General features: G+C 38.2%; 1 protein-coding gene and 1 pseudogene across 4 annotated transcripts in view; both read left to right on the plus strand.

Annotated features, from left to right (window-relative positions):
• The window catches only part of arhgap32a (Rho GTPase activating protein 32a), a 43,310-nt gene extending 30,979 nt beyond the window's left edge, over window positions 1–12,331 (plus strand). For 3 of the 4 annotated variants that reach the window (XM_053507406.1, XM_053507405.1, XM_053507408.1), the window contains 10 exons: window positions 68–170; window positions 1,296–1,440; window positions 1,536–1,618; window positions 1,748–1,858; window positions 2,914–3,059; window positions 3,146–3,347; window positions 4,085–4,233; window positions 6,454–6,525; window positions 6,613–7,287; window positions 7,467–12,331. In XM_053507406.1, the coding sequence (XP_053363381.1) occupies window positions 68–170; window positions 1,296–1,440; window positions 1,536–1,618; window positions 1,748–1,858; window positions 2,914–3,059; window positions 3,146–3,347; window positions 4,085–4,233; window positions 6,454–6,525; window positions 6,613–7,287; window positions 7,467–9,739 (3,959 nt within the window). In that variant the 3' untranslated portion in view covers window positions 9,740–12,331. The remainder of the gene's footprint in view (window positions 1–67; window positions 171–1,295; window positions 1,441–1,535; window positions 1,619–1,747; window positions 1,859–2,913; window positions 3,060–3,145; window positions 3,348–4,084; window positions 4,234–6,453; window positions 6,526–6,612; window positions 7,288–7,466) is intronic. The other variant, XM_053507407.1, reaches the window with a different exon arrangement.
• Window positions 12,332–19,965: 7,634 nt separating this feature from the next.
• LOC128532841 (tubulin alpha chain-like) lies at window positions 19,966–22,413 on the plus strand (annotated as a pseudogene).
• The last annotated feature ends 1,944 nt before the right edge of the window (window positions 22,414–24,357 follow it).

Genomic DNA, 24,357 nt, shown 5'->3' on the forward strand with positions numbered 1-24,357 from the left:
TACGGCTGATTGCTCTTAATTGTGTGTTCTTAATATTAATTTCTTTTCATGTATTTCTCGGCTCTAGTCCCCCAAGTCATCAAGAGCTGCACTGAATTTATTGAAAAGCATGGCGTTGTTGATGGCATTTACCGCTTGTCTGGGATTTCCTCTAACATCCAGAAACTGCGGTAAGTATAAAAATTCCAAATTAATGGTGTCATCACACTTATGTTAAGAATATTGCGCTCCAGACTGTGCTGTTATATGTATATAATGCCTCGTTGATGAGCAAAACATTGCCCATTTTAACAGTTTATAGTTATAATTAATGTTGTGGAAACTCCAGAGCCCCGTTTACACTGCAGGTCTCGGTGCCCAATTCTGATTTGTTGCCTATATCTGATTTTTTTGATCGTCTGTTTACACGTTCTTTCAACAATGACCCATATCCGATTCAAGTGTTTACAGTTACCATCTGAAACATTGCTCATACTAAAAGGAAGGTTCTTGCGCTACAGGCTAGCCAAGATGGACGAAGGCAAAATATGCTTGATGCTAGCTCTATATGCGATATATGCAAAGTTTGCGAAACGTCACCGTGGTTTTGAAACGGGAGGAGGAAAAAACTCCATAATTGCAGCCTGTGCATATACTTTATTCACCAAATACTGATTTTTGTTATTAAGCCTAAATAAGCATTAACACAAGGCGGGGGGCTTTTTCCTCTTCCATGTCATTTGCGATGTTATAATTCCACACGCGCTTCCATCGGAGAATAACATTACGCCATTAAACCGAGAAGAAGTCGCAGTTTTAATGACGTACAGAACACAACGCCTCAGAAAATCCGATCTGTCTGTTTACACGACAATCACAATAGCACATACCTGATTTATGTCTGATTTATTTCCACATATAAAGGAAGCCTAAAACTAATCTTGAATCTTGGAATGCATGTTTTTTTTCCTGTTTACATGGACATAGAACATATCCGATATGTGTCACATATGAGCAAAAAAAACGAATTGGGTCACATTTAACTGACAGTGTAAACGTAGCTCAAGAGACAAGTTAGTAACTGGTCCCAATAACTTAGCAGTGTTCCCCAAAGTGTGGGCTGCAGCCCCCTAGTGGGGCTTAAGGACACTGCAAATGAGGTCATTTATAACAAATAAAAACAATTTTATTATTTTTTTTTGCCAGGTTAAAATTTTCATAACATATTTATGATTACGTATTTACATTTAAAATGTAATTTATAGATTTCATGAGTATAAATTAATAAGAAGGTCCATGCTCTGCTGTATCCCCAGGCATGAGTTTGACTCAGAACACATTCCAGACCTCACTAAGGATACGTATATCCAGGACATCCATTCTGTAGGGTCCCTGTGCAAGCTCTATTTAAGGGAGCTTCCAAACCCCCTGCTCACATACCAGCTTTATGACAAATTCTCAGTAAGTTTAAAGAGATAAACCTTGTACATCATATTCATCTGGTGCATGACGAATGTTTTAACTTTGTGCATGTGTGTATGTATGTATTTTTATAGGAAGCTGTATCAGGAGCTACAGATGATGAAAGACTGGTTAAAATCCATGACGTCATTCAGCAATTGCCTCCTCCACACTACAGGTTTGTTTGGTGCACAGCCCCATCTGGTGACAAAGAGAAATACTGCAATTTACTTTTTCTGTGCACTGCAAATGATTCACTGTTTTGGTTTTAAAAAAAAAAAAAAGCCTGTTCCTTGTTTTCCTCCAGAACTCTTGAATTCCTTATGAGGCACTTGGCTCGTATGGCGACCTTTAGTTACATCACAAACATGCACTGCAAGAACTTGGCAATTGTCTGGGCTCCCAATCTCCTCAGGTGGTATGCTTTTAGGCTGTGTGCATAAATAGATCTGAATGTGAAGCTTTATCTTAATAATTTTTTTAATCATTATTTACTGCACTGGTTAATATGACAAAGTACAAACCATGGTCTTGATGAACTGCAAATATCGTAATTGAATAAGAAATGAAAAACATATTCGCAAAGATGTGTTGGTTTTTCCACATGCTTTATCCGCAAATAAAAACAAGTTAACATGAATTAGCCTTATTTATTTTACAGCATATTTCTAAAAGTTCATAATTAACTAGATCAAGTTTTTCAGGTATAAAATATTAGAACCTGCAATACAGCTTTACTTATAAATTGTGTTAGGTTTTGTTGGGTAGCATGGGCTATTACTCTGATGTAAATAAATATGTTTAAGTGATTATCAAAAGCATTCATTACTTTTTGAAACATAAGTCATATCAGAAATAAAGGCTCTAGAGCCTTGTACAGTGGCTACTATGCATGATGGATACATCTTTTCATGCTCTTCCCTTCTTACCCTGATACACCCATCGCTCTGAAATAGGGTCAATCTGATCACAAAATTTTTTTTCCATTGTTCCAAATACCCAAATTAATGCTCTCTCAGCAAACTGGTGCCCTTTTTGCCCCTCATTTTTGTCTTACAAGCAAGAATTCAATGCTGTGAGCTGTTGTCACATTGTGTGCATGGAAATGCTCCTACTTTTAATCCTGATAATACTATCTAAAAGCCTTCTGACTAATCTTATTTGAGAATGTAACAACACTGTGCTACAGTATAAGGTTTATTATTATTGTTCATGGTTTGTTTAAATATACTTAATGGCACTAGATACCATTAATTAGGAGAACCTCAGTATTAACTGTTATATTGTAATCTACAGTTGTATTGTAACACGGTATATCATGCCTTTTTCTCCTAGTTAATACTCTAGACATGGTGTTACGTCTGAAATTTGGATTGTTAAAGCATACCAAACACATGTTCATGCTTTGAACATGCACATACTGTACAGTAAATATACTGTATCTAAAACCTAAACCGTTCACTGTGATTATAGGTCAAAACAAATAGAGTCTGCCTGCTTCAGTGGCACTTCTGCTTTTATGGAGGTACGAATTCAGTCAGTGGTAGTGGAGTTCATCCTCAATCACGTTGATGTCCTCTTCAGCCCCAAACTCAGCACTCTGATTCGTGAAAGCTCAGGTAAGCAAAAGGAAACTCAAAGCTTACACTTACTTGTTCAGTGACACATTGCAAATCAGGGCTTTCTCTTCAAAATGCATTTATAGGCCATAGCACTTTGTCCCGGCCCAAGTCTCTGCTCGTTTGCTCGCCATCCACGAAGCTGCTGTCTTTAGAAGAGGCACAAGCCCGTACTCAAGCCCAGCTCGCCTCCCCTGTCTCCCCCGAGAGCAAGTACATCGAGGTGGGAGAGGGTCCTGCCGCCCTGCAGGGGAAGTTTCACACAGTCATCGAGTTTCCCATGGAAAGGTGCTTTCATTTACTGTATTATTGCTGGAATGAGTATTCTCTCAGGTGAAATATTTAACAATAAGTCCATTTAGGAATTATACATGTATAGTAATGACTTGATGCTGTAATAGTGCAGTTTTAACGTAGGATTCTTAATGTCTAAAGTTAACAAATTTTACATTTCTTGCTGTGTGAGTACTGATTGTTCGCAGTTTTCAGTAATTTATGATTTTGGTATGTCTTCTTCTTTGTTAGTTCATTTTAGTTTATTATCTATGTACTTCACTTGTGTTTTACTATTTGCTATTTAATGACACTATGCATACACATATCTTCAATTTCTGTTCTTGATCATTATATGTTCCTGTTTCTTGGTTTCTTTTTTTATACAGTATGTAGTAATGTTGTGTTTGTTTTTTATTTTTTTTCTTCGGGTTGTGTATTACAGTTACACAATATGCCCTAAAAGGTATTGCACACCTGACAACGAAATACAAGTATTCTCTTATTTATTAACAGACACAAAGTTGGAAGCAAACAATTGTGAAGAATGTCTTTGTTTGCTGTAGCACTACAATTTTCCATAATGAGACTTTAGATGCCTGGACGAAACATGTTTCACATGTAAACATGTAACAATGTCCCTGTACACTAAGCGACGTCCATAAAGACATGGTTGGTGTGAAAGTGACCTGCCGAGACCTGACCTCAATCGAGTTGATTTATTTACCATAAATAATATTCTGTTCTCATAGAAAGAAGGCCCAGACAAAGGTGAAAAAATCTCCTGTGGCAAGCTGGCGTTCATTCTTCAATATGACAAAATCCTCAACCACAGCCAAGCGCAAGCTGCTCCGTCATCCCAGTGAGCCCAATAACATGAAGACCTCAAATGCACTCCCGGGTACAGCTTTCACTATTTGATACTGAAAAACAGTAAAACAAGATGAGGGTATTTTCAATTCACTTAAATTTTTTTTTTGTTTTGCTGTTGAGTTTTTCAGTTTGGATTGTCAGTTTTTCAGTTTTGTTGCCGATTTTATCACGTTACCATGCGCGTGGGTGCTGCTTCCTCGTTGGCCAGCTGCTGCTGGGTGGGGCTTACTGAACTTTATTCTAATTGGCCAGCTTAAAATCCTTTTAGAATATATTTTTTTCTAAACAAAAAGCATTTTTACATTCCCCCTTCCTGTTTTTTTGATAGTTATGCTATAATCACTGCTAGGTTCTGCTAGAGAGGAAGCGTGTATCAGCATTAGGTGTACATGAATTACGGTTGTAGTGGAAAATAATTCACTGTCATAAGGAATATTAAACGCTCAGGCATAAACAGGCTTCTTTTTCTTGGATTAAATACTTGGATAGTCATCCCTTTATAATGTCATAGGATTAAATGTACACGAAAAATGCAGAATATGGACATACAGTATACACCCTCACTGGCCACTTTATTCGGTACCCCTTGTCTAGTGTGTTGGACCCCCTTTTGATTTCAGAACCGCATTAATCTGTGTGATATAGATTCAGCAAGGTGTTGGAAACATTCCTTAAAGATTTTTTATAAAGATATTGACACGATAGCATCACGCAGTTGCTGCAGATTTGTCGGCTACACTTCCATCTTGCCAATCCTCTGTTCCATCTCAAAAGTGCTCCTTTGAACTGAGGTCTGGTGACTGTGGAGGCCAGTGAACTCATGTTCAAGAAACCAGTTTGAGATGATTTCAGCTTTGTGACATGGCACATTATCCTGTGGTCATAAATGGATAGACATGATCAGCAACAATACTCAGGCAATCTGATCTGTGCCGGCAACACAATAGGTCATTGACAATGATAAAAAAATACATGTGCTTATATGCCTTGCTGGTGTACTGTAGGTTAACCTGGAGGCTTCAGACTGCAAACCGTGCTTTTGAGTTTTTGGAAATGCCAGCAAGTTATGATTACTTTTATAATTATAAATTGTGCATTCAGAGAGGCTCTTCACCATACCTTGGTTGTAATGCTGTGTTATTTGAGTTACTGTTGCCTTTCTATCAGCTTGAACCATTTGTCCATTCTCCTCTGACCTCTGGCATCAACAAAGCATTTTTGCCCAAACAACTGCTGTCAATCAATATTGTCTCTTTTTCACACTATTCCTTGTAAGTCCTAGAGATGTGAAATATAGTGAAAATCCTGATAAAGCACTAGTTTCATAAACACTTAGACCAGCCTGCCTGGCTCCAAAAACCATGCCATTTACAAAGCCACCTTAATCACCTTTCTACCTTTTTCTGATGCTTGGTTTGTACTTCAGCAGACTGTCATGACCGTAGCTACATGCCTACATGCCTACTGTACATGCATTGAGTTGCTGCCATGTGATCAACTGATTAGATACAGTATTTGTGTTAACTAATGAGGTGGTCAGTGAGTGTATATTATATTATGTTATGTTGATTTTGTGTCTCAGAAAAGTTTAAATCAGCTGTCAGTGATGACTCTAACACCCACCCATGCAGAAACTGAAAAATAGAATGTTTGACACTCTTAAGACAAATTTACTGATTTTCATAAATTAACATAATATAATATAAAATTGAAAAACTGAGAAACAAATGTGAAAACCTAAAGAAAAATCCCTTTATTAAACTACTGTTAGTTTCTTAGTTTGTAATTATTTTTTATTCACTTTAAACTTATTTGTTTTTGTTTAGTTCCTTAATTGAGGTCAATCTTTTCTTGACACAAATCTAATTCCATACTGTGTGCATATAACTCCCAATAAGAGTAAAATAAGATTAAAAAGCAAAACTTAATCTATCTTTTTGTTAGAATTAGCACAGACTTATAAGGTAACTACTCTGTCTTTAGTAAAACTAAATGAAATGTTTTCAGCTGTATGACTTAGAAATTAAGAAGCCTTTGGGTAATGATAGCTTTTAGTGTAATTGTTCAAATCGAGCTAATCAATCTGAATACTGAATTTAAACCTAGGCTATCTTCAACAACAGCATGAAGGTGGCCATTACTATTTTGGAATTTTAAGTGAAAGAATTTTCATCCAGTATTGTTTTAGGCGCATAATAAGAATGTACTGAATTAATTTTTGGAGGATCTGATTTATTTGTTTTTCTAGGTGGTAGAGGAGATAGTGGAACACTACGATCATCTAAAAGTGAAGAATCTTTGTCATCAAATAATCTTGAGGGTAGCGTGCTGTTTTCATCTAGTTAAATGTTTCTTTCTCTATTGTGTGTGTTCTATATTGAGTAAATAAATATGTTGCTTACTTCAGGTGGATCAGCAATGTATCAAGCACGCAGGCCTCGCTCTACTAGCGTCGCCATGTCCACTTCCTTCAACGAAGAGCTGCTTAACAAGCGAGTCCACAAAGACTTGCAGTTAAGCCAAAAAGACAGGAAAGACACAGCTTTGTCCACCACTTGTGTGCCTGCTCTCATATCGACCCCACACTCTGCTGATGCAGATATTGGCAAGGCTTCTCTCGACTTTGACCCAATTTTGTTTCAGTGCAGTACAACTCCAACTGAAGCTTCTGTGTCTGAAGAAAGAAAAATAGGCAGCAGATGGAAGGCTGGAGGCAGTTCCAGTGAATCAGAAACCTTTAAAAAAGCAATTCCTAAAGGAACATCTGATGCAATTTTAACAGTTTCAGAGGACGCAAAACTTAAGCACTTAGTGACGGCAAAATTTGCAACAACTATTACAGTTAAAGAAGAACTGAAGCCCGCACAGACTGTGGGTCTTACTCAAAAACCAGAAATTGCTTTAGAGATGAAAACTCTGTCTGTGCCTCCCACTGAAGTGATACCAAGCTTGGTCAAGCCCAGTGAGTCAACATGGAGACAAGATTGTCAAAACAAGCCTTCCTCTTCACCCCAGACAGAGGCTGCAAGCCTTGACGAAACTCACAGTGAGGAAACAAGAGCTGTGAAACAAACAGAATCAGGTTAGTCCAAATGTGTTTGCCATTTAACATTTATAAAAAGTTTTTACCCTCACATTATCCTACATGTTGAAAAACATTCTTAGTGACTGATGGTGTACACACTTTTACTACACTTTTTTTTTTTTTTTTTTTTAGCAGATTGCTATTTCTATGAAAAATTCTTTTTCTCTTTTTTATAGGTGCTGTAACCTTTGATTGCACTCCAGGACTAGTAAGATCAGTGTCGCTCATAACCTCCCAGCCAGCTGTAAAAAGTGCTGCCCGTATGCTTGCTCTGGCTTTGGCCGAATCTGCGCAACAAGCCACCTGTTTGAGGAAACGAGGGAGTTCAGAACCACCAACTCCTGTTTCCCCAAGTCACATTCTGGACCCACTCTCCATACTGCAGTGGCCTCAAAAACCTCCTTTACCAACTCAGACATTATCTACCACTAGAGGACAGTGCTGTGGGACCTGCAAAACATTTGGAAAACCTTCAAGTGTTATCTCTACGGGAAGTTACACCGATGCCGGTAGCCTGCAGAGCACTTGTGCATGTCATGGCAGCGAAAGTGGACTTAGCTACTCTGATGGAGGTGATGTTTCTGCTGAAAGTCATGAAACAAATGTGCAGCCCCTGGACATACCTACTGTTAAAAGTTTAGATACTAAGCAGGATGCTGAAAGCCATATACAAATGAAAGAAAATGTCCGCCATGTTGGAGTTGGTACAGATGGTGGAAGCCCAGAACAAACTTCCGAGATGGAGTCATACAGGTCCATTGCCTCTCCCACACAGTCAGAGACATCACACCATACAACAAACAGTCAGTCGGCCAGAGCTTCTCTTCTCAACAAGCAAGCTGCAAATGCTTCCAATTTTCGTGTGATATTAGCTGAAGCGTCTATGCCAGCTTCAGTGCATGACGTTCTTCCACAATCTCCAGATTCTCCTCTGACTTCCACTTACCAGTCCAGCCTTAAAGATGAAATTTTAAGGCCATCGGAGCAAACTTACTGGTCGGGACCATTTGGACAGACCAGTTCTTTTCATCCTGATTACATGCAGTACCAAGGTAAGGTCTTCTCCAAGGACCACTACAACACCCTGGCACCAAGGTCCCTCCACCAGTCCATTAAATACAAGAGTCAACAAAGGAAAGAACACTCTCCCAGCTTCCTTTACAGATATGATGGCCCAAGATACCCACCTATGGATGGTGCATCTGTATATCCCACAATTCGTAGGGTACGCTCCATGCATGCACCACCAGAGGACACGTTTTTCTTTCCACATCCATCTTACCAGAACAATACTTACCACAGACAGGTTCTCTCTGATATCCGTCAAGTAAGGCCATATTTTGAGGATGGTAAAGTTCAATATAGGTACAAGCCCTATTTAGGAGCTCAGTATAACAACCTGGATCCGTCTAGAGTAAGCGGTCATGGATACAGCCACTCTTACACTCTCCTCAGGCGGCCTACCTACCCTGGTAGAGTGATAAGCAACCCTGAAAACTATCACAACCCTCTATTAAACATGCCCTATAGCAGGGAAAGAAGTTTTGTAAAGCAAGGCACTGGTCATTTTCCAAGAACTCGAAATGTTGGTCCGTATGAGGGTTTTGATGCTGGATTATCAGATCGACATTTCAGTCCATCTATTAGGCAAGGAAATATAGAAAAGAAGAGACTGCAAGATTTTGCCCCCCTGTCCCATCTTCAAAAGGAGAGCCAGAGGGGCCAAAAAACATTGCACACAAGGAATAAATCTGATTCAGCCAAAGATCTGCTTATTTCTACTGAAGGGGCAGATGGGAAATACAGGGTTACCATGGTGTCCCATTACTCTCCTGAAAACGCACTTCCTGAACCTAATGCCCCCCTTCCCATCCAGACAGAAAAACAGAGAACTGGGCACAGTACCAAACCTGTCTTGATGCTAAAGCAAAGTCGGTCTATGCATAACTACACACAGCACACGCTAGAGCCGCAACCGCGTAAGCTAACTCTACATAAAGAATACAGCTGCCCTGATTTTAAAAACACAGATTCGTCAGAGCACAGCAGTGCCCGACTTCACAGCCAGGATAAGCTGATTAGGATGCACAGCAGCCATCCTAAAGAAGACTTTCAATATGCTTGGATTAAGGGTTGTGCTTTGGAACGATCAGCGAGGTCACAGAGCATGAAAAGTCATCGACAACCCAGACAGGCCAAAATGACTCTGGAGCATGATCATAGATTTTCACATCCTATTCAAAGCAGGCCGAGGACTCGTAGCATGTTTGCACCATCTCGTACCGATTACATGGATGGTTATGTGTCTTTGCAGCCCAAGGTACAAGGAATTTTCCCAAATTATGGCTGCATGCCCCCTCATAGTAACCGGCTATACTCTACAGCTATGGGCACAGGACGCTTTCTTCACTCTGAGATTAGGCCTGAGACAGAAATATATGCTGAATAATAGCTACTTTAGATGTGTATGGAAAAAATACAATGTTATTTTATTGTTCAGAGTCTATTACTGTATATTAAAGAAAGAAAAGCATAAGGTATTTTAATATGGTATACATTTACGTGTACATTATTCTATATTACTACACGTCAGATAATACAGTACTATTAGTCATAGATCCTGGAGACATCACAATAACCAAAAGTCAACAAACAGTTTTACTAACTATGAAGTATAAATTATTTGTAATAGATAAAATGTCATTCTTCAGCTTGAATTTCATGACTATAAAATAAATCTTCTGAAATAAATTTTAACATTACACTTACAGTAAATGCATACAGTACTTGATCTTACCATACAAGGTATTAATTAACTGGTATTTAGATTCATATTTCTTCATAGCACCAAATGGCATTTAAGGAACTGTTTCTCAGATTCTTAATTTGTATTTTTGTAATGTCTTTTTTGTGTCTTTTTTATATAGTAACTACTCTGGTGAATGCTGTCTACACATCTTCTGTCATAAAATAGCATAACAGACACTGGCCCTGATTTATTAAGATCTAAAATAATTGTGGTAAATTGGTGTATGCAATGAAATTCATCGCATGAATATTTATTGTGTATTGGAGGTTATTTCCCTCCCAAAAAAGAAATTGTGTAGAAGAACATGTAAGGTCATATTGTAGTCAACCACTTCAAAGATTTCTCAAAGAATAAATTGAAAATTTACTCATCAGCCATTACACTCATCATCATTACCGCTCAATCCTGTAGCCTGAAGACTTAGGGCATGAGGCGGGGTACATCCTGGACAGGGCGCCAATCCTTTGCAGGGCACACAGACTTTCACACACTTAAACACCCATTTACACACTATGAGCAATTTGAGAACTGATCAGCCATTACATTTCAAAGTAAAACAATATGCCGAGTATTGTGTATGTCTAGTCATTTGTGTTGCCAGGGCAGCTCTGCTCATTCAGGGTATGGCTCCACAAGACCTCAGGGGGTGTGCTGTGGTTTCTGGCACCAAGACGTTGGCAGTAGATTCCTTGGATGCTGTGGGTTGCAGGGTGGGGCCTCATTTCTACCCATGCATCCCATGGGTGCTTAATCAAATTAGGATCTTGGAGGCCAGGTAGGTAGCCTTGGGCGTTTTGCCTGCTGGGTCCTGTGAGTGAAATGCCCTGGTGCACTGCCTGATCTGGTGGCTTTCCATCATGGCCAGCATTAATTTGCCAGTTTGTAATGTATTGATTTCTTTGTGGGATCAGACCCAGACAGGAGCCTTTGCTCCCCTGTGGCATTGTTGAGCCTTGGGTACCCATCATCTTGTTATTACTTTACTGGTGTATAGTTGGTGATCAGTGATGTTCACTTCCATTGTCAGTGGTCATAATGTTATGGCTGATTGGTGCATAATGAAGACTATTGAGATGGATTGAAATGCAGTGTAAAAAAAAAAGCAAAAAACAAAATACAATAGAAATGAAAGAACAAAATTAGTGTTAAGATGGTAATAACGTTTTTTGTCTTTGGCATCAAAATGTGTGGTGGATATCTCAGCTCAAGATTGACATTAATAATATTGTTATTAAAAAAACTTTCGGATCATTTTCTTAAACGTAATTGTAGTAAGCTTTGTTATCATTAAGATGCTGTAGAACGGTACAATTTTAGCTTCTGGAAATCTAATACCTACTTTTCAGGTATATTCATTTGTGCAAAAAATTGCTGTCTCTATTGTGAATTTCAGGTAAATGTGCAAAATAATTGAAATGCACGGACACTGCCAAGTATATTCCACCTCAAGGTATGAACCCCCCCAACCCCCACAAAAAAAAAAAAAAAAAAACATTGTTTAGTCAAACTCACAAAATGGACAAGACAGACAGTTGTGTGAAAGACAGTCCACTCTAGAATCTTCGTCACTTTCTTTGTTGTCAAGATATCCACATTCTAGTTAAACTGGGTTTTATTTGTTCTTTACAGTCTTATTTACACTTATTCAAGAATGGAGGTCAAAGCATCCAAAAAAACACATACCCAAACTTGACCAAAACTTGACCCATTTCTTAAGTCATTCTTTTTTTTTCCCATTATATTTCAGTGTTGCAACACAGTTGTCAAATGGAAGCATAATTTGCTTTAACAAAAACAGGTTTGTTATAATCGAAGCAGCAGTCGCTGCCTCGGCTGGAATGTACAGTATATAAGTCTTGTAGTGTTGAACATATTTTATTTAATACTGTTTGTATATGTAGTGAGTGAATAGGCAAGCACTTTATACTTAGACCCAGTCTGTGAAACAACCAGAGACTATAAGATAAAGATAATGAATAACTTTGTTATGCAATGTAGAGTTAACGGAATGTTAAGAATGTTAAGTTGAGAATGAAGGATCCTGTAACCAAAATTCAGGGTCATGAAGTTAAATCGACCATTAAATGGTCAAAAATGGAAATATAATGTAAAGTCATATATTTATTTTAATCAACGCAGTCATTGTTGTGTAGTTGTGCTAAGGGTTTTCATGTTGTCTACTCATTTTTATGTTGTACTATTGCGTCCATTAAAGTTGTCTGTTTAAAATGATAAGAACTGTGTCCTTGTTTACCTTAACATATCTGTTTGACAAAACTACACTTGACTTTTAATGATAATTGTTTTGTTGCTCTTTTTTGTCAGTCTTTTACAGTCTAGTCTTTATTTAAGACTTTTTTAAATGATGCCAATGGGATTGGTTTGAGAATTTCAGGGAGTTGCTTCACTCTTAAGATTTTCTTTAACAGCATTTTCTCGAGTTTAAACAGAACGATGTTAAAATGTATGCCTTGTTAAGGAGAAAGGTCAGAAAATTTCTGAGTTCGAACCAACAGGAAGGCTATGGTATCTTAAATAATGATTCTTTTTAATGTTAAATACATAATGTACAGTAAATATTGTAAACAAGGAACCTGGGATGAACACAATCTTAATAAGAAATAATAACAGCAGCAGCATATTGGTTTGTAATATCCATGTGAGATTATCCACTTGAGCAAGGGTAATAAAGTACTGTATGAATTTTTTCTGGGAAGTTGGTTGGAAATGGGACCATCCACAACAGCAAAAAGCTTGCAAAAAGTACAGAAAGCTTTAAGCAAATGTGGAGAGTCAAACTGAATCCTTCAGGTCTGAAGTGCGAGAGAAGTCAGAGGAACCAGGCTGGATGTTCCATGGTTTACATCATCTACTATACAGTATATACAGGGTGTGTCGAAAGATATGACATCATTTGAAATGTGAATATCTGAGTAACTACTATACTGCCCTAGGCAAAAAAATTAAACAGACTTCATGTTAAAAAAAGATTTATAAAAATCCCAACAACATATTCAAATGCATATAGATTTTTATAACCGATTTCATAACACTTAGCAAATGTTCAATATGCGCACCACCTTTGACACGACACACGTCAAGTCGTAGTGCAGCTTCTGCCAAACACGTTGTAGCATATCTTGCGTTACATTCTCCAGCACCCCAGTGATTTTCTACTTAAGTTCCTCTAGGCTTGTAGGAAGAGGCAGGATAAAAAAAAAACAACAAAAAAAAAAACAGTTCTTTTACGAGGTGTTTGCCGTTTCAACAGTACATTGTCAATATCAGTGGCATCCGCCATCCATCTTCCTGGTAGATTCTAAGTAAAGCAGTTAAGTAAAACATTAAACTAAAATCATTTGAGTGAGAATTGGCTATGTTGTTAGACCATGAAATAATTTCACATTTTTTTGGGACACCCTGTATAACTGTAACTTACTAAGGCAAATTAGTCAAAGTTTTTTTTTAAGTCACTGTGTGCACAGTTTGCTTCTTGATTTTGTGATTTTCATTTTCACGTCTTTTTGGTAGTTTGTCTTGATTATGAAACGGTGCCATCTGCATTCTGAAACACAGAAAGTCACACATCACATATCTGCTGAACAAATTCGCTGTGGTTTTCTGCCCATCTAAATGCATCTGCTGGCAGCAAAGCAGCAAACTATTATACAGTCTAAAAAAGAAACACCACTACTAAACTAAACTAAACTACCGTAGATAGAATTAGCTAACTTTGACTTAGTCTGGTTTATTTAACCAGCAGACAGCTGATCTATAATCTGTACAAGTTACTGTCAGCATGCAGCATACTGCAAGAATTATTAGTGAATACATTAAAGGATCCTGGGCAGCATTAAGGTTAGCACTGTATCATCAGACCTCCATGGTCAAGGGTTCAATTCTCGCCTTTGGGTCTGTATGCATGGACCTCGTGCTTGATGGGTTTCCTCTGGGTCCTCCAGTTTCCTCCCACAGTCAAAAGACACGCAGATTGGGCCAACGTCCAGGTTGTACCCTGGCTTGTGCCCCAAGTCCCCTGAGATTCCCCTGATGATTTACATGATAAGTGATATAGAAATGATGAGTGAGAGAGAATAAATAAGGTTTTAATGTGGATTATCCCGTAGTCGCTAAAAAGTCTTTACAAGTCATTTATCTCAAAAAAAAAAACGTCTGTCCCAAAATTTAGGCACTGTACAAACACTGTACAAAGAATAAATGTACAAAAATTGTCTTTGTCATTGTTTCATTTAACAAAATCACTGTAAATATGTTGTTTATCAGTACAGTAGGGGGCCTGAACAAACAGGCTATAATAAATAAGTGATGAACAACCCAACCCCTTACAGGGTTGAATAAATCAGATCTCACAATAAACCAATCTCTCTAACTCAATCTACGCTCCTAACTGCGAAGTAATACACAGTGTTGTCAAGCCTTGTTACATGTATGCAATTTCAGTTAATGATACTCAAACTTGAATGCCTTTTCTGACCTTCCTGAGCTTGTTTGCCTGAGTAAAGAACATCAGTAAAGCCTGGTTAACCTGCATTTATGTCTGTCACAAAATTCATAACAACCAGATCTGAAACCTGGCAATGAAGTGACAGTGAGGCTCTAGTATTGACAAATATTTTATATGTAGACTGCAGAATGCCCAGGCCATCTTTGTACATGTATCTTTTTAAATATAACCTGACTTATGGTCTCCTGATTCTTGGATCATCTCCTTTTTGATGAAACGACAGTATTTTCATGGCTATCCAGTTACAATTTTGGCATTGTTGGCATACCAGTGATGGGTAAATAAATCCTGTACTTGAGTAAAAGTAATACATACTAAGTAAAATATCTAAGTCTTCCATTCAAATTTTAACTCAAGTACAAAGGTATTGAGATCATATTAGGCTGTTAAAACCTAGTTTCAAACACCTGCTACATTAGTGTTTCATGGAGGAATGCAACTTACGAAATTCCTTACAGGCCACCAGGTGGTGATATCACTGCTTCAAATATTACACACCACTGCGGTTAAGTAAGTGGAAACCCATGCAGATGTTTAGTAAGGTAGAAAATAGAGTAAAAGTAAAATGTATTCACTAAAACCACTCAAATAAAGTACAGATAAGTGAAAACCGTAGTAACTAAGGAAATTAGTGCTTAGTTAACCTCTACCTCTGTTAATAGGGTGGTGATGTGCTCCGTTCATGTGATGTGACAACCTAGATGATGGATAATAACATTATCATCTACCTGACTTGATCTGGTGATTCTGTCCCTGGTGGATCTTACATGCATATGTCAGCATAGAACTTGTTGCTGGAAGTTTTATAACAGCTAACATTCAATTGCTAATGCTAGTTTTAATGTTAAAGTTTTCTCAGTACTAAAAGCATTAGCACTGTTCAATACAGTATGACGATGATGTTGAAGTGTCTTGCTCACCAGTTTTGCGAGTTGTCCTTGCTTTAGCTGGTAATTAAACGTGTTCAACCAAAATTTTGGAAATTTTGGAATATATTTTTTTTATTTAAATAAAATGAAAACTAAAACAATTTCAAATCACATGAGTCAATAATTTATTATCAATGGAACATAGGGAACATAAATGTTTAAACTGAGAGATTTTACAATTTTATGCACAAAATGAGCTCATTTTAAATTTGATGCCTGCTACAGGTCGCAAAATAGTTGGAACGGGGGCATGTTTACCATGGTGTAGACATCTGGGCATTGATGTTATGAGTTTCTGGAGTTTTGGTGTTGGAATTTGGTCTCATATAAATTTCCAGCTGCTGAAGAGTTTATGGTCGTCTTTGACATGTTTTTCGTTTAATGATGCGCCAACTGTTGTCTATAGGTGAAAGATTGAAAAGTATAGTTGAAAGATCTTGGCTGCAGGCAGGCCAGTTCAGAACCTGGACTCTTCTACTACGAAGATAGTAAGAATAGCTGTAATAGCTCCGCTATGGGGTTTTGCATTGTCCTGCTGAAATACACAAGGCCTGAAACCATTCAGCATACATAATGCCTTTCAAAACATGCAAGGTGCCCATACCTTATTTTTGCACCCCCATACCATCAGAGATGCTGGCTTTTAAACTGAATGCTGATAACATGCTGGAAGGTCTCCCTCCTCTTTAGCCCGTAGGACGTGGCGTCTGTGATTTCCAACAAGAATGTCAAATTTGGACTCGTCTGACCATGGAAGACTTTTCCACTTTGATGCAGTCCATTTTAATGAGCCTTTCCCCACAGGACATGACAGTGCTTTTAGCACTTTGTACTGTACACATATGGCTTCATTTTTGCATGATAGAGCTTTAGTTGGCATCTGCAGATGGCACGGCGGATTGTGTTTACCGACAGTGGTTTCTAGAAGAAGGCCCCATTTAGTAATGTCAATGACACAATCACGCCGATAATTGATGCAGTGTCGTCTGAGGTCTCAAAGACCACGGGAATCTAACAAAGGTCTTCGACCTTGTCCCTTACGCACAGAGATTTCTCCAGTTTCTCTGAATCTTTTGTTGATGTTATGTACTGTAGATAGTGAGATTTGCAAAGCCTTTGCAATTTGTGATAAAGGGACATTGTTTTTAAAGTATTCCATAATCTTTTTACCCACTCTTTCACAGATTGAAGATGGCTTTTGCCCAGCTTTACTCTTGAGAGACTGTACCATTCTAAGACATCCCTCTTATAGCTAATCATGTTACAGACCTGATTTCAATTAACTCAATTAGTTGCTAACTGTTCTCCAAGTTGAATCTTTTCAAATTCTCTTGCTTTTTCAGCCCTTTGTTGCCCCCACGCCAACTTTTTTGAGACCTGTAGCAGGCATTACATTTGAAATGAGCTCATTTAGTGGATAAAAGTGTAAAATATCTCAATTTAAACATTTGTTATGTTCTCTATGGTCTATCGTGATTAAAATACTGGCTAATGTGATTTGAAAGTCTTTAAACAACATTCCAACATTCTCGGAACTCTTGTTTATTAAAATCCTTATACTGTAACATTAAGAGTGACAAAATGGTCACTTAGCTAGCTTAGGAATGCACTTGTAATAACCCCCTTTGTTACCACCCCCTATTTTCGTAAAAAAAAAAAAAAAAGTTTCAATGCTGTGCAGTGGTCGCACAGACTACCTCTGAGGTTTTGAAGGTATTCAAAACTAAAGACACCTTAAAAAAAAACAATACATTACTAATTACTCCTATGATGTCAAAGTCTCAACAAGAAGTCGTTTGCGTAATGTTTGCAGTGTGTGTACAAGGAGCACCTCACTGTCACACTCCATAAGGATGCCGTAAATGTAGCTTATTTATAACGGGACTTCAAATTCGTCTAGAGGATCTGTAAGGTTGTAACAATTTTAATGGGTCTTGAAAATAACTTGCAGTCCTTTAACTCTCCCCAAGCACAAATTGAGATTTTGGGAAAGCTTGAATGCCTCATTCATTCCATTTCAGTTTATGTACTTTGGATCCTTCATAGGAGCATGGTGGCTTAGTGGTTAGCACTGTCCAAGTTTGATTCCTGTCTCGGGTCTGTGCACATCGAGTTTGCATGTTCTCACCATGTTTGGCGGGTTTCCTCCGGGTACTCCGGTTTCCTCCGACAGTCCAAAGACATGTAGTTTAGGCTAATTGGTATTCCCAAATCCCAACCATCCAGGTTGTATCCTGCATTGTGCCCTACAGTAAGTCCCCTGGGATAAGCTCCGACCCCCTGCGACCCTGTTGATAGGGGATAAAGTGGTTAAGACGATGAATTGGTAAGTGAGTGAATGAATAAGTGGATACATCATCCTCTAATAATAATTCAGAGGCCCCTCTCATAGATTCGGAAACTACTGGGATATATTCAGTGGTGATTTAGTAGTCAATGTTAAAAAGAGACAATGCGTTAAAAGTAACAATCACCAATTAACAAACACATTTGCCAATTTGACAAGTTGTTGATTGAACGAGTTGTTAATGTTATACACCCAGCATTATGTTTAGGCATTCAAGGTGCTGTATAAGTATACACTATATGAATTCCTTCTCTGTAATGTGCTTGCAAGCTGCAACGCAGTAATCCAATAGGCTGAGGGTTTACCTTACACAAGGTGCTGCCTGATTTTGACGCCTGACTAATGTGATCGCACTCAGTCTGTTTAGTGTGTTGTATGTTAATACTGTTATAAGGAGGGGCATTGAAAGCATGTGCACAGTAAGGAAAAAGATGCCTGTGTGAAACGAACTTTTGCATGAGTGTGAAAAGTCTTTCACAGCCTCTCAGCCTGTCTCACAGACAGGACGATCTCACCAGATATGGTGGGGCCAATGCAACACGCAAATTGATTTAAAATTTAAATGATCTCCCTTTGCCCCCCCCCCCTCCTTTTTTACAGTCTGTGTAGATATCATATCTAGTAAATATGTTAGCCTATTTGCAGCCAATTATACATGAGCAAGGTAACATATTGTGTGTGATAAACACTGTGAATTAAATAATTTTAGCTTCTTGATTGACTTTGATGCACAAGTGTTAATAGCTACTTTAGGCATAGCTAAATTGACTACATAAAACTTTAAATTTTATAGAACTGAACCTGTTCATTTGTGTTTTGGTCTTAAGTCGCTTTATATCTCTTATTACAACACAATGTCCATAACAGACCTACTTTTTATTATTAGGCTATATGTCAGAGGAAGGGGCATAAAGTTTAAGGAAGCTCCCTTTGCATTACAGTACATCAACAATGTTCTTTTGGCCTCACCCGATCTGGAAGTGCATAAGAGACAGTTATTGGCATTGCTTATATATCTGTTGATCCTGCCCAAGAATGAGGCATTATTGTACAAAGGGCCAGGATCTCCGAGCTCTTATCAGTAATGATAACTGCATTATCAAGATACGCAAGATGGGAGTAAATATGATTATGTGATTCCGTTCCAGTTGCTGTTTTTTCAGATTTATAAAACGTTATGTTCTGTGTCAGGCCAACAATAGATTCTGAATCACCAACTACTGCCGCTGTAGAAATAAACTCCTCTGTGCTGTTACTGACTGCAATCGCTTCTGTTTTTTGTTGAGTATTTTTCAGTGAGTGAAACAGCGCCCCCCACATGCTATGTGATTAATTTGTGGTTAAACATGGTATTACACTTGTACCGTCATGGCTGAAGAGAAGCCAGACCGAGTTGTCCGCCCTTTCTAAAAAATCATAAAGCATAAAATCTTTATAGCATTGGCAAACTGTGATTTGTACGAACAATGACATGGAAAGTCAGGGTTAACAGTCTCTTAAGCACTTGGCTTCTCTTGATAAAGAAATGAAAAATTAACAAATCATTTGAGGTTATTGTCATACCGGTAAAACTGTGTAGTCACACATCAAATTACTACTAGATCAGCAACTAAAAATTAAAAACCAGAGCTGCATATGGAAAGGAAAAATAGAGGGATTTAGAATTTTAGTGAGAAAGTCCACACTGAATTAATAGCTGTTAGTGCTTTGCTTCATCTCCCGAAGGCTGTGGATCCCATATTGTTAATTGGGCTCCATTTGCCTGGATTAGCTGCATGTGGTAGTCATTTTACTGCTACTGTTTAAAGAGAGAAAATGAGATCAGATTACTCGTCCTGAAATAAATGTTGCATAATTAAATTTGAAATGCAACAATCATATGTAGCCTAGTGCTCCCCAATTATGATGCAACAAACTTCTAACCATAAAACGTAAATGTCCCGGCCCCTCTGTGATGAAAGATTAGAATCGTTAAACAACAAAGAAGAAAAAGAAGACAGCAGGAAAGTATATACAGTGGATAGAGTATGTAAAACATTTCATGTTCTCATGCAGACTCCTTACTGTCAGGCTGAGAGAATTTGAGTCCAGGTTCAATTTTACACCTTGAGCTTTTGTTTATATACACTTTAAAGCCACATACTTAAAAATGGTAAGTATGCAACATTTTTTCTCCATCATAAAAATTGTTAGCTACCCGTGAGTTTATTTACTTTTTTGGAGTGACATTTGTAGAGACAGAATATGGAAGTAGAATTTAAATGAAACATTACAATTCAATGTAATTTCATGTATATAATGTAACGATTTCCTTGAACTGAGTTATAAACAAAAAAAATTCCCATTAACTATTACACATAGGTTCTTTGTGCCCTAAGTCTCCTGGGATGGGCTCCAGCCCCATCGTGATCCTGTATACAGGATAAAGCGGTATAGATGATGTGACAACAATGACAACTAATACATACTATTTCACACATTTCATATGTATTTCAGTCTTTTATCCTTTAAAAACACACTTTATATTTTACAGGTCCCCCTCTGCCCCCCAATTTTTATTTTTTTTTAAAGCAAAATGATTCATCCTGAGGTTCTGTGAAGCCCACAAACTCACAAAAGGTTAAAGTTAGTAGTGACAGACATAAACCTGCCTTTGTAGATAACTGAATTAAAAGAAAAACATGCTTTTATGAAATGAGTCGTGGTCACATGGCCAGTGCTGAGCAGAATCAGTGCACCCCTAAGCACTTACAGTATATCCGGGGCTTGCACATAAGCGTCTCCTCCTAACCAAGCTGGCTTTCGAATTTCGTTAGTGTAAGCCTCCAGTCAAGTGTAAAGTCAGGTGTCAGTTTATCAGGTGGGTTCATTGTTGTGCTCTATCCTGAGTACATGTTTGGGATAACAGATTTTTTTTTTTTTTCTTGTAGAGATTGGTTTATCCAAGTGGTTAGGAAAATGACACAAATGTGCCTTTTGTCTCCACAGCGTGAGTGCATCTCCATCCACGTGGGTCAGGCTGGTGTCCAGATTGGCAATGCCTGCTGGGAACTCTACTGTCTTGAACACGGCATTCAGCCAGATGGACAGATGCCCAGCGACAAAACCATTGGCGGTGGAGACGATTCCTTCAACACATTCTTCAGTGAGACTGGAGCAGGAAAGCATGTCCCCAGGGCTGTGTTTGTGGATCTGGAGCCCACTGTCATAGGTAGGATTGAAATTTTTGGCACCACAGCTATCAGTTACCAGTGGTCTGGATTTCAATGTTATTATGATTTAATAATCGTCTTTTTCTCTAGATGAGGTCCGCACTGGAACATATCGCCAGCTGTTCCACCCTGAGCAGCTCATTACAGGGAAGGAGGATGCTGCCAACAACTATGCCCGTGGTCACTACACTATTGGCAAGGAACTGATTGACCTGGTGCTGGACAGGATCCGCAAACTGGTAAGCAACACTTGGGTTCGGTTGTAAATTTGTACAGATTTTTTTCACATAACATTTTTTAACATAAACTGACTAGCATTCATTATATCTCTAGGCTGACCAATGCACCAACGGGTCTTCCACAGCTTTGGTGGTGGAACCGGTTCTGGTTTCACTTCCCTGCTGTTGGAACGCCTGTCTGTTGACTACGGTAAAAAGTCCAAGCTGGAGTTTGCCATCTACCCAGCTCCTCAGGTCTCAACTGCTGTGGTGGAGCCCTACAACTCCATCCTGACCACCCACACCACCCTAGAGCACTCTGAATGTGCTTTCATGGTGGACAATGAAGCCATCTATGACATATGCCGTAGAAACCTTGATATTGAGTGTCCTACATACACAAACCTGAATAGGCTAATTAGTCAGATTGTATCCTCCATCACTGCCTCCCTCCGTTTTGATGGTGCCCTCAATGTCGATCTTACAGAATTCCAAACCAACTTGGTGCCCTACCCTCGTATTCATTTCCCATTGGTCACCTATGCTCCTGTGATCTCTGCAGAAAAGGCTTACCATGAGCAGCTCTCTGTATCTGAAATCACAAATGCCTGCTTTGAGCCGGCCAATCAGATGGTGAAATGTGACCCACGTCACGGTAAGTACATGGCCTGCTGCCTGCTATACCGTGGTGATGTGGTGCCTAAAGATGTAAACTCTGCTATCGCGACCATCAAGACCAAGCGCACCATCCAGTTTGTAGACTGGTGTCCCACTGGGTTCAAGGTGGGCATCAATTACCAGCCTCCCACTGTGGTTCCAGGTGGAGACCTGGCCAAGGTGCAGAGGGCTGTGTGCATGCTGAGCAACACCACAGCCATTGCAGAAGCCTGGGCGCGTCTTGATCATAAGTTTGATCTGATGTATGCCAAGCGCGCTTTTGTGCACTGGTATGTTGGTGAGGGTATGGAGGAAGGTGAGTTCTCTGAGGCCAGAGAGGACATGGCTGCCCTGGAGAAGGATTATGAGGAGGTTGGTGCTGACTCCATTGATGGCGAGGGAGAGGAAGAAGGAGAGGAGTATTAAAAGCAAGTATTAAAAAACACTTTTATATTCAGTATTTATATGTGAAAAGTTCTAATCCTAATTATTTAATGATTAATTAAAATAATTGAATATGCACTCTAAAAAGAAATAATCAAATCCACAGTAAAAAGTCTGGCAGCAAAGTTTGCCAAACAGATACTGTTAAATCACGGTAAGATACCTTTTTTTTTTTAAATCTTCTATTATTCTACACGACTATTATATAAAAACTATTTCCCCTTATATTCTTGCTGTAATTTAACAGCCCAGCCTTAGTGAAATCACAGATTTTCATTATAAAAGCATCTTTTAAACTGTTGTTTTTAAATAATTGTTATCTGTTTCTTAACATATAACAAGTCTACATACGGCTTTCTACAATTAAAACATAAATTACTTACATTTATATTTACCTTACCGTTTAAATCTTTGTCATTTTAATTGCATATACCATATACAGGATGTTTTATTTATTTATATATTTATAGCAGATTATTAAAAAACTTAAAAACTCCAAGATCTTTCTGCTGGAATACAGAATACTATTGGTAAATCAAAAAAATGTATAGAATTACACACAATTATTTTCATAAAACGTCTATTGTCTGTATTTAAAGCTGTTAAAACCCTAAACAAATAATAAAAAAGCATAAAGAATAAAATACTTTGATCTTTAATCTTTTATTTTGTACTTGTACTGTATCAGCAAACATGACAATTGCCATTACTGGTTCAACAAACTTAAAATAGATGTAAAAAGACACAGTAACAATATTAAAAATATAAACATGGGCATGAATGAAGAAGTATGAAAGCAAAAATAATACCCTTACATGTGTTTATTAGAAAGTAATTAAGTCCTCTGCCCTTTTGTAGAGATGCATTAGCGTTTTATGTTGCAAACAAAAAAAGACATGATAGTGTTTTTCTATAGTAAGCATGTTATAAAAAATAATAAATTAATTTACATGAATAGCAGTTATTACTTACAGAAAACATTGGCTCTGCGTTAGCAGTAGCTTAGCACACACTTTGATACCATTGATTACCATCAGTAAACAGAAATAAAGAAATGGATATTACCTTCAGAGATTCATTTAGAAGTTACAAAACTTCTATGAGCTGATGGTCTCACCTCAATGGTTGATACTTTTGTGTTTCTGTCTATTATCTGGCAGTTGAGCATTGACAACTAGACTTCCTTTTGGTAGGTAAAAATATTTAACTAATTATCCAATTAGCTTGTTCAGTCGTTTTTTACCCGGAAATGTTTCTACCTTAACACAAAAGAAGTCCAGCTGACATGACTCAGCTCCCACAGACTTTTTAAAAAAACAATTCTTTTGCAGCTTAGTCTGACTATCACCAGCCCTGCACCCAGTCACAGTCCTCGTATGATCATTGCCGTTATTTTATTTAATCGAGGCTTGAGTTATTATGCTGCTAATGGAGATCATCAGCATCAAAAGGAGAAGACTATACCAACTTCATGGACAAATGTAAATACTGTTAGCAATCGGCATCATAAGGAGTCTATAGCAACCTCATGGAAAATGCTGTTACTGGTAACAATCAACATCAAAAGGAGACTATACCAACCTCAAGGAAAATGCTAATACTTTTAGCAATCGGCATCATAAGGACATTATACCAACCTCATGAAAAATGATAATACTGGTAACAGTATACAGTAAGCATTTTCCATCTTTTTAAGATGCTGACTGGTAGCAATCAGCATCTTAAGGAGACTATACCAACCTCATGGAAAATGCTAATGCTGTTAGCAATCGGCATCATAAGGAGACTATACCAACCTTATGGAAAAATACTAACATGGAAAAATGCTAATACTGTTAGCAATCAGCATCATAAGGAGACTATAACAACCTCATGGGAAAATGCTAATACTGTTAATGGTGTCACTAAGAGAGTCACCTGAGTTGT

The sequence above is a fragment of the Clarias gariepinus genome, chromosome 11 (genome assembly GCF_024256425.1).
Source record: "Clarias gariepinus isolate MV-2021 ecotype Netherlands chromosome 11, CGAR_prim_01v2, whole genome shotgun sequence".
Taxonomy (NCBI): domain Eukaryota; kingdom Metazoa; phylum Chordata; class Actinopteri; order Siluriformes; family Clariidae; genus Clarias; species Clarias gariepinus.